The sequence below is a fragment of the Lucilia sericata genome, unplaced genomic scaffold, assembly GCF_015586225.1.
Source record: "Lucilia sericata isolate MDLA Ls3-8-SP2 unplaced genomic scaffold, ASM1558622v1 Contig000278F_arrow, whole genome shotgun sequence".
Lineage (NCBI taxonomy): Eukaryota > Metazoa > Arthropoda > Insecta > Diptera > Calliphoridae > Lucilia > Lucilia sericata.
In genome coordinates, this window is record NW_023994303.1 from 104,113 (window position 1) to 115,257 (window position 11,145).

Genomic DNA, 11,145 nt, shown 5'->3' on the forward strand with positions numbered 1-11,145 from the left:
ACGTAAAAATGTGGTTTTTTTAAGTCCTTTGCTCCATTAAAATATAAATATTTAAAATTTTAACGTATAGAACATTTTTTTTTGCCTAAGAATGGTCTTTTAAAATATACATATTTCTGAAACTATATAAATCATAGTTTATAATATTTTGGCTTTAGAAATTAAAGCACGAATAGAACGATGCTTAATATCGTTAACATGAAACAAATTAAATATTTGGCGATTTCCCATACTTTTTTTTATTTTGGCAACACTCTTTAATTAATGTGTTATACCACAGGGTAGTATTTATGGAAGAACAACAGGGTGTGTAATATGATATAAAAAATCAGTTTAATACGTTACATTTGAATAAGGTAAATAAATAATTTGGTCATTATAAACTAATTAAAAAAATAAATTATAATTTTAACTTTTGTTAAAATTATTGGCACAAAATGTACATATTGCAGTTCTGCTTTCGGTTATTCTTTCATTATTGCACTGGTGATGTACTTCTCGGGAATAAATGCTGCAGGGCTTTTCATTATTACCTAGAAAGAAAAATAGTAAAATACATTAATTTTTTATAATAAATACATTTTTTAATGAGTAATTAAAACAATTAGACGTAAAATAATATCAGATACGTGATGGGTTTTTTTTTTGGGGTGGGGATAGCTAGGACTAGTTGGAAACCTTGAAATGAAAACAAACCATTTAACGTAAGTGCGGGAGGCATCAGTTGAATTTTTAGATATTAAAAATTTTTAACAGGGATTTTATTACTCCGAAATTTTAGGTGAGAAATAAAAGTGATCACAGATTTTGTTTGCTCGATTTAAATCTTATTTAATAAACGATATCCGATTTTAGTTTTCCACTCTAAATTGATTTTTGGTGATAAATTAAAGAAATCGCCGCTCATTTGCTTTGTTTTCCATTATAAAAATCGGGGTCTGGCTTATTAAAGAACATAGTTTACTATAAAGATTTCCATGAAAAGGAGCGCACAACAGACCCGATAATGCATAAATGTCTTTATTTGGATTTGATGTAGTATACTGTCTCCCTATCAACCTAACCTAGAGACAATCAGATTCGCATACTACTGTGACAATTTATATTGCACCACGATATTTTGTTTAAGTAGAACTACGTATTTACATACCTGTCACAATAACAGCATCCAAATGAGCTATATAACTCTTAGCCAAACGTAATATCTCAATTTTAGACAATTTACGATCATATGGTTCGGTGGGTATTAATGTGCGTAAAGTATTGAAAGCCGAATTAACACTGGAAAAACTATTCAATTTATTATTTATGTAAAAAAGAAAAATTTCGCAAAATATTATGTACATACCTTTGGGTACGACAACGTTCACGAGCATTGACCACATGTCGGGGCTTAGTAGCTGTACTATTTGAAGAATCCGATTCTGAGGGACTAATGCGACTATTTGTACACATTTCCATTTGCGCGAAATTTGTATAGAATTCCATTTGTTAATTTTTAATTAATAGATATATTTTGTTAATTTATTTTTGTTTTGTTTTAATTATTGAATAATTTTTTGTTTAATACTTTTCTCCTTGTAACTAGTAGTTGGTTGGCTTTCTCCCACAAGACTGAAAATATTACATTGTTCTCAGCTACACTTATATTGTTCATTTGATCGTTTCAGAATTTTTGTATTTTATTTTAAATAATTATTTCATTTAGAGTAAATATAGTAGAACAAGTGCGGTTTGGGTTGGGATGGGATGGTATGAATTGAGTAGAAGATGGTCATATAAGATTTTTGTTTGCGTTTTTTTTGTACTTGGGCTACTGTTTTGTTTTCTACTCAAATGTATCAAATGTTTTTATTATTTGTGGCATCCACACTCTAAACGACTACTTGAATAAAAAAATACTGTAAAATGAATTAAGTCATTAATGACGACAAATTGTCCATAAACACTTGTGAAGTGTACAATGTATGAGCAATGGGAATTTTTGTTTTTATGGGATGATCATACACATTTGTATGTACATAGTTTTCGTATGGATAATGTTTCAAACAATAGTTATGTATGTTTGTACTAAGTATATAATACCAACATATTTATGTATGTGGTTATTTGGTATGACAGATAAATGGGTTTGTTGTTCTTAATCAATGGGGGGTTTATTACTTTTTTGGGTGGTCAATTTGAAGAGTGGTTGAAGTATAGTGTGATGGTTCATACAGTTGATCATATGATTTTTATATGTCAGTTGTATCTTGGTTCACAATTTTTAAATTTTAAATAGAATAACAAAAAAAAAAAAAAAAAAAAAAACATTTCATTATATTGAAGTCTGTATGTTTGCTGGGTAGTGTCAAAGATTTATTTAATTAAAATTGCTGATGTTCTTAAAGATAAATTAATTAAAATTAATTTGTTTCTCTTTTAAATTAAACTTAAGTATATATGTATGTGTAATTTTTCATATTAAATCATTGTTGTGAAAATATCGATTTTTGGTGAGAAAAATATAAACATCAATTTAAGGCTTATTTAAGGAACTACAGCTAATTTATATAAAACATATAAAAATCAATTTTTGATGAGAAATAAAAGTGATTACAGATTTTCATTGTTTTGTCGATTTGATGCTTATTTAAGGGACTAGAACCGATTTTAGTTTTTCCTATAAAAACTGATTTGTGGTGAGAAATAAAAGTGATCACAGATTTTCATTGTTTTGTCGATTTGAGGCCTAGGGCCGATTTTAGTTTTATAATATTAAAATCGATTTTTGGTGAGAAATAAAAGTGATCACAGATTTTAATTGTTTTGTCGATTTGAGGCTTATTTAAGGAACTAGCGCCGATTTTAGTTTTCCTATATAAAAATTGACTTTTGGTGAGAAATAAAAGTGATCACAGATTTTAATTGTTTTGTCGATTTGAGGCTTATTTAGGGAACTAGAGCCGATTTTAGTTTTCCCTTATAAAAATCGATTTTTGGCGAGAAATAAAAGTGATCACAGATTTTCACTGTTTTGTCGATTTGAGGCTTATTTAGGGAACTAGAGCCGATTTTAGTTTTCCCATATAAAAATCGACTTTTGGTGAGAAATAAAAGTGATCACAGATTTTAATTGTTTTGTCGATTTGAGGCTTATGTAAGGAACTAGCGCCGATTTTAGTTTTCTTATATAAGAATCGACTTTTGGTGGGAAATAAAAGTGATCACAGATTTTCATTGTTTTGTCGATTTGATGCTTATTTAAGGAACTAGAGCCGATTTTGGTGGGAAATAAAAGTGATCACAGATTTTCGTTGTTTTGTAGATTTGAGGCTTATTTAAGGAACTAGAGCCGATTTTAGTTTTCCCACATAAAAATCGACTTTTGGTGGGAAATAAAAGTGATCACAGATTTTCATTGTTTTGTCTATTTGAGGCTTATTTAAGGAACTAGAGCCGATTTTAGTTTTCCCATATAAAAATCGACTTTTGGTGAGAAATAAAAGTGATCACAGATTTTCGTTGTTTTGTAGATTTGAGGCTTATTTAAGGAACTAGAGCCGATTTTAGTTTTCCCATATAAAAATCGACTTTTGGTGAGAAATAAAAGTGATCACAGATTTTCGTTGTTTTGTAGATTTGAGGCTTATTTAAGGAACTAGAGCCGATTTTAGTTTTCCCACATAAAAATCGACTTTTGGTGGGAAATAAAAGTGATCACAGATTTTCATTGTTTTGTCTATTTGAGGCTTATTTAAGGAACTAGAGCCGATTTTAGTTTTCCTATATAAAAATTAACTTTGGGTTAGAAATAAAAGTGATCACAGATTTTAATTGTTTTGTCGATTTAAGGAACTAGAGCCGATTTTAGTTTTCCCATATAAAAATTGATTTTTGGTGGGAAATAAAAGCGATCACAGATTTTCATTGTTTTGTCGATTTAAAGGCTTATTTAAGGAACTAGAGCCGATTTTAGTTTTCCTATATAAAAATCGACTTTTGGTGGGAAATAAAAGTGATCACAGATTTTAATTGTTTTGTCGATTTGAGGCTTATTTAAGGAACTAGAGCCGATTTTAGTTTTCCAAAAAAAATCGACTTTTGGTGGGAAATAAAAGCGATCACAGATTTTCATTGTTTTGTCGATTTGAGGCTTATTTAAGGAACTAGGACCGATTTTAGTTTTCCTATATAAAAATCGATTTTTGGCGAGAAAAAAAGTGATCACAGATTTTAATTGTTTTGTCGATTTGAGGCTTATTTAAGGAACTAGAGCCGATTTTAGTTTTCCCATATAAAAATTGACTTTTGGTGAGAAATAAAAGTGATCACAGATTTTAATTGTTTTGTCGATTTGAGGCTTATTTAAGGAACTAGCCGATTTTAGTTTTTCCATATAAAAGTTGATTTTTGTTGAGAATTAAAGGTGATCACAGATTTTCATTGTTTTGTCGATTTGAGCCGATTTTAGTTTTCCTAAAAAAAAAATCGACTTTTGGTGGGAAATAAAAGCGATCACAGATTTTAATTGTTTTGTCGATTTGAGGCTTATTTAAGGAACTAGCCGATTTTAGTTTTTCCATATAAAAGTTGATTTTTGTTGAGAATTAAAGGTGACAACAGATTTTCGTTGTTTTGTCGATTTGAGGCTTATTTAAGGAACTAGGACCGATTTTAGTTTTCCTATATAAAAATCGATTTTTGCCGAGAAAAAAAGTGATCACAGATTTTAATTGTTTTGTCGATTTGAAGCTTATTTAAGGAACTAGAGCCGATTTTAGTTTTCCCATATATATAAATTGACTTTTGGTGAGAAATAAAAGTGATCACAGATTTTCATTGTTTTGTCGATTTGAAGCTTATTTAAGGAACTAGAGCCGATTTTAGTTTTCCCATATATATAAATTGACTTTTGGTCGGAAATAAAAGTGATCACAGATTTTCATTGTTTTGTCGATTTGAGGCTTATTCAAGGAACTAGAGCCGATTTTAGTTTTTCCAAATAAAAGTTGATTTTTGGTGAGAAATAAAAGTGATCACAGATTTGAATTGTTTTGTCGATTTGAGGCTTATTTAAGGAACTAGAGCCGATTTTAGTTTTCCTATATAAAAATCGACTTTTGGTGGGAAATAAAAGTGATCACAGATTTTAATTGTTTTGTCGATTTGAGGCTTATTTAAGGAACTAGAGCCGATTTTAGTTTTCCCTTATAAAAATTGGCTTTTGGTGAGAAATAAAAGTGATCACAGATTTTCATTGTTTTGTCGATTTGAGGCTTATTTAAGGAACTAGGACCGATTTTAGTTTTCCTATATAAAAATCGATTTTTGGTGAGAAAAAAGTGATCACAGATTTTAATTGTTTTGTCGATTTGAGGCTTATTTAAGGAACTAAAGCCGATTTTAGTTTTCCCATATAAAAATTGACTTTTGGTGGGAAATAAAAGTGATCACAGATTTTCATTGTTTTGTCGATTTGAGGCTTATTTAAGGAACTGGAGCCGATTTTAGTTTTCCTATATAAAAATCGACTTTTGGTGGGAAATAAAAGTGATCACAGATTTTCATTGTTTTGTCGATTTGAGGCTTATTTAAGGAACTGGAGCCGATTTTAGTTTTCCTATATAAAAATCGACTTTTGGTGGGAAATAAAAGTGATCACAGATTTTCGTTGTTTTTTCGATTTGAGACTTATTTAAGGAACTAGAGCTGATTTAAGTTTTCCCTTATAAAAATCGATTTTTGGTGAGAAATAAAAGTGATCACAGATTTTCATTGTTTTATCGATATTAAGCTTATTTAAGGAACTAGAGCCGATTTTAGTTTTCCCATATAAAAATCGACTTTTGGTGAGAAATAAAAGTGATCACAGATTTTCGTTGTTTTGTCGATTTGAGGCTTATTTAAGGAACTAGAGCCGATTTTAGTTTTCCCTTATAAAAATCGATTTTTGGTGAGAAATAAAAGTGATCACAGATTTTAATTGTTTTGTCGATTTGAGGCTTATTTAAGGAACTAGAGCCGATTTTAGTTTTCCCTTATAAAAATCGATTTTTGGTGGGAAATAAAAGTGATCACAGATTTTCATTGTTTTGTCGATTTGAGGCTTATTTAAGGAACTAGAGCCGATTTTAGTTTTTCCATAAAAAAATTGATTTTTGGTGAGAAATAAAAGTGATCACAGATTTTCATTGCTTTATCGATTTGAAGCTTATTTAAGGAACTAGAGCCGATTTTAGTTTTCCCTTATAAAAATCGATTTTTGGTGAGAAATAAAAGTGATCGCAAATTTTAATGTTTTGTCGATTTGAGGCTTATTTAAGGAACTAGAGCCGATTTTAGTTTTCCCATATAAAAATCGACTTTTGGTGAGAAATAAAAGTGATCACAGACTTTCATTATTTTGTCGATTTAAGGTAAAGTGATCACAGATTTTAATTATTTTGTCGATTTGGGGCTTATTTAAGGAACTAGAGCCGATTTTAGTTTTCCCTTATAAAAATCGATTTTTGGTGAGAAATAAAAGTGATCACAGATTTTAATTGTTTTGTCGATTTGAGGCTTATTTAAGGAACTAGAGCCGATTTTAGCTTTCCTATATAAGAATCGACTTTTGGTGGGAAATAAAGGTGATCACAGATTTTCATTGTTTTGTCGATTTGATGCTTATTTAAGGAACTAGAGCCGATTTTAGTTTTCCCATATAAAAATCGACTTTTGGTGAGAAATAAAAGTGATCACAGATTTTAATTGTTTTGTCGATTTGAGGCTTATTTAAGGAACTAGAGCCGATTTTAGTTTTCCTATATAAAAATCGATTTTTGGTGAGAAATAAAGGTGACCACAGATTTTCATAGTTTTCCCATATAAAAATCGACTTTTGGTGAGAAATAAAAGTGATCACAGATTTTAATTGTTTTGTCGATTTGAGGCTTATTTAAGGAACTAGAGCCGATTTTAGTTTTCCCATATAAAAATCGACTTTTGGTGAGAAATAAAAGTGATCACAGATTTTCATTGTTTTCTCGATTTGAGGCTTTTTTAAGGAACTAGAGCCGATTTTAGTTTTCCCATATAAAAATCGATTTTTGGTGAGAAATAAAAGTGATCACAGATTTTAATTGTTTTGTCGATTTGAGGCTTATTTAAGGAACTAGAGCCGATTTTAGCTTTCCTATATAAGAATCGACTTTTGGTGGGAAATAAAGGTGATCACAGATTTTCATTGTTTTGTCGATTTGATGCTTATTTAAGGAACTAGAGCCGATTTTAGTTTTCCCTTATAAAAATTGGCTTTTGGTGGGAAATAAAAGTTTTGTCGATTTGAGGCTTATTTAAGAAACTAGAGCCGATTTTAGTTTTCCTATATAAAAATCGATTTTTGGTGAGAAATAAAGGTGATCACAGATTTTCATTGTTTTGTCGATTTGATGCATATTTAAGGAACTAGAGCCGATTTTAGCTTTCCCATATAAAAATCGACTTTTGGTGAGAAATAAAAGTAATCACAGATTTTAATTGTTTTGTCGATTTGAGGCTTATTTAAGGAACTAGAGCCGATTTTAGTTTTCCCATATAAAAATCGACTTTTGGTGGGAAATAAAAGTGATCACAGATTTTCATTGTTTTGTCGATTTGAGGCTTATTTAAGGAACTAGAGCCGATTTTAGTTTTCCTATATAGAAATCGACTTTTGGTGAGAAATAAAGGTGATCACAGATTTTAATTGTTTTGTCGATTTGAGGCTTATTTAAGGAACTCGAGCCGATTTTAGTTTTCCCATATAAAAATCGACTTTTGGTGAGAAATAAAAGTGATCACAGATTTTCGTTGTTTTGTCAATTTGAGGCTTATTTAAGGAACTAGAGCCGATTTTAGTTTTCCCATATAAAAATCGATTTTTGGTGAGAAATAAAAGTGATCACAGATTTTAAATGTTTTGTCGATTTGAGGCTTATTTAAGGAACTAGAGCCGATTTTAGTTTTCCTATATAAGAATCGACTTTTGGTGGGAAATAAAAGTGATCACAGATTTTCATTGTTTTCTCGATTTGAGGCTTATTTAAGGAACTAGAGCCGATTTTAGTTTTCCCATATAAAAATCGATTTTTGGTGAGAAATAAAAGTGATCACAGATTTTAATTGTTTTGTAGATTTGAGGCTTATTTAAGGAACTAGAGCCGATTTTAGTTTTCCCTTATAAAAATCGATTTTTGGTGAGAAATAAAAGTGATCACAGATTTTAATTGTTTTGTCGATTTGGGGCTTATTTAAGGAACTAGAGCCGATTTTAGTTTTCCCATATAAAAATCGATTTTTGGTGAGAAATAAAAGTGATCACAGATTTTAATTGTTTTGTCGATTTGAGGCTTATTTAAGGAACTCGAGCCGATTTTAGTTTTCCCATATAAAAATCGATTTTTGGTGGGAAATAAAAGTGATCACAGATTTTAATTGTTTTGTCGATTTGAGGCTTATTTAAGGAATTAGAGCCGATTTTAGTTTTCCCATATAAAAATCGATTTTTGGTGAGAAATAAAAGTGATCACAGATTTTAATTGTTTTGTCGATTTGAGGCTTATTTAAGGAACTCGAGCCGATTTTAGTTTTCCCATATAAAAATCGATTTTTGGTGGGAAATAAAAGTGATCACAGATTTTCATTGCTTTGTCGATTTGAGACTTATTTAAGGAACTAGAGCCGATTTTAGTTTTCCCATATAAAAATCGACTTTTGGTGGGAAATAAAAGTGATCACAGATTTTAATTGTTTTGTCGATTTGAGGCTTATTTAAGGAACTAGAGCCGATTTTAGTTTTCCCATATAAAAATTGACTTTTGGTGGGAAATAAAAGTGATCACAGATTTTAATTGTTTTGTCGATTTGAGGCTTATTTAAGGAACTAGAGCCGATTTTAGTTTTCCCATATAAAAATCGACTTTTGGTGGGAAATAAAAGTGATCACAGATTTTAATTGTTTTGTCGATTTTAGGCTTATTTAAGGAACTAGAGCCGATTTTAGTTTTCCTATATAAGAATCGACTTTTGGTGGGAAATAAAGGTGATCACAGATTTTAATTGTTTTGTCGATTTGATGCTTATTTAAGGAACTAGAGCCGATTTTAGTTTTCCCATATAAAAATCGATTTTTGGTGAGAAATAAAAGTAATCACAGATTTTAATTGTTTTGTCGATTTGAAGCTTATTTAAGGAACTAGAGCCGATTTTAGTTTTCCCTTATAAAAATCGATTTTTGGTGAGAAATAAAAGTGATCACAGATTTTCGTTGTTTTGTCGATTTGAGGCTTATTTAAGGAACTAGAGCCGATTTTAGTTTTCCCATATAAAAATTGATTTTTGGTGAGAAATAAAAGTGATCACAGATTTTAATTGTTTTGTCGATTTGAGGCTTATTTAAGGAACTAGAGCCGATTTTAGGTTTCCCACATAAAAATCGACTTTTGGTGGGAAATAAAAGTGATCACAGATTTTAATTGTTTTGTCGATTTGAGGCTTATTTAAGGAACTAGAGCCGATTTTAGTTTTCCCATATAAAAATCGACTTTTGGTGGGAAATAAAAGTGATCACAGATTTTAATTGTTTTGTCGATTTTAGGCTTATTTAAGGAACTAGAGCCGATTTTAGTTTTCCTATATAAGAATCGACTTTTGGTGGGAAATAAAGGTGATCACAGATTTTAATTGTTTTGTCGATTTGAGGCTTATTTAAGGAACTAGAGCCGATTTTAGTTTTCCTATATAAGAATCGACTTTTGGTGGGAAATAAAAGTGATCACAGATTTTAATTGTTTTGTCGATTTGAGGCTTATTTAAGGAACTAGAGCCGATTTTAATTTTCCCATATAAAAATCGATTTTTGGTGAGAAATAAAAGTGATCACAAATTTTAATTGTTTTGTAGATTTGAGGCTTATTTAAGGAACTAGAGCCGATTTTAGTTTTCCCTTATAAAAATCGATTTTTGGTGAGAAATAAAAGTGATCACAGATTTTAATTGTTTTGTCGATTTGGGGCTTATTTAAGGAACTAGAGCCGATTTTAGTTTTCCCATATAAAAATCGTTTTTTGGTGAGAAATAAAAGTGATCACAGATTTTAATTGTTTTGTCGATTTGAGGCTTATTTAAGGAACTAGAGCCGATTTTAATTTTCCCATATAAAAATCGATTTTTGGTGAGAAATAAAAGTGTCGATTTGAGGCTTATTTAAGGAACTAGAGCCGATTTTAGTTTTCCCATATAAAAATCTACTTTTGGTGGGAAATAAAAGTGATCACAGATTTTAATTGTTTTGTCGATTTGAGGCTTATTTAAGGAACTAGAGCCGATTTTAGTTTTCCCATATAAAAACTGACTTTTGGTGGGAAATAAAAGTGATCACAGATTTTAATTGTTTTGTCGATTTGAGGCTTATTTAAGGAACTAGAGCCGATTTTAGGTTTCCCACATAAAAATCGACTTTTGGTGGGAATAAAAGTGATCACAGATTTTAATTTTTTTGTCGATTTGAGGCTTATTTAAGGAACTAGAGCCGATTTTAGTTTTCCCATATAAAAATCGACTTTTGGTGGGAAATAAAAGTGATCACAGATTTTCATTGTTTTGTCGATTTTAGGCTTATTTAAGGAACTAGAGCCGATTTTAGTTTTCCTATATAAGAATCGACTTTTGGTGGGAAATAAAGGTGATCACAGATTTTCATTGTTTTGTCGATTTGATGCTTATTTAAGGAACTAGAGCCGATTTTAGTTTTCCCATATAAAAATCGACTTTTGGTGAGAAATAAAAGTGATCACAGATTTTCGTTGTTTTGTCGATTTGAGGCTTATTTAAGGAACTAGAGCCGATTTTAGTTTTCCCATATAAAAATCGATTTTTGGTGAGCAATAAAAGTGATCACAGATTTTAATTGTTTTGTCGATTTGAGGCTTATTTAAGGAACTAGAGCCGATTTTAGTTTTCCTATATAAGAATCGACTTTTGGTGGGAAATAAAAGTGATCACAGATTTTCATTGTTTTCTCGATTTGAGGCTTATTTAAGGAACTAGAGCCGATTTTAATTTTCCCATATAAAAATCGATTTTTGGTGAGAAATAAAAGTGGTCACAGATTTTCGTTGTTTTGTCGATTTGAGGCTTATTTAA

At 30.2% G+C, this 11,145-nt stretch overlaps 1 protein-coding gene across 2 annotated transcripts; it reads right to left on the reverse strand.

Moving 5' to 3' along the window:
- Nucleotides 1-323: 323 nt before the first annotated feature.
- LOC119603171 (transcription factor 15) lies at nt 324-1,600 on the reverse strand. 2 transcript variants are annotated; one of them, XM_037955124.1, is made up of 3 exons: nt 1,349-1,600; nt 1,151-1,281; nt 324-533 (listed from the first exon to the last, which is right to left on the reverse strand). In XM_037955124.1, exons 1-3 carry the CDS (start codon nt 1,486-1,488, stop codon nt 409-411), a joined length of 396 nt encoding a protein of 131 aa, XP_037811052.1. In that variant the 5' UTR covers nt 1,489-1,600; the 3' UTR covers nt 324-408. The 2 variants fall into 2 exon arrangements, with proteins under 2 accessions (XP_037811052.1, XP_037811051.1); XM_037955123.1 differs by having other exon boundaries at nt 1,151-1,290.
- Nucleotides 1,601-11,145: the final 9,545 nt, after the last annotated feature.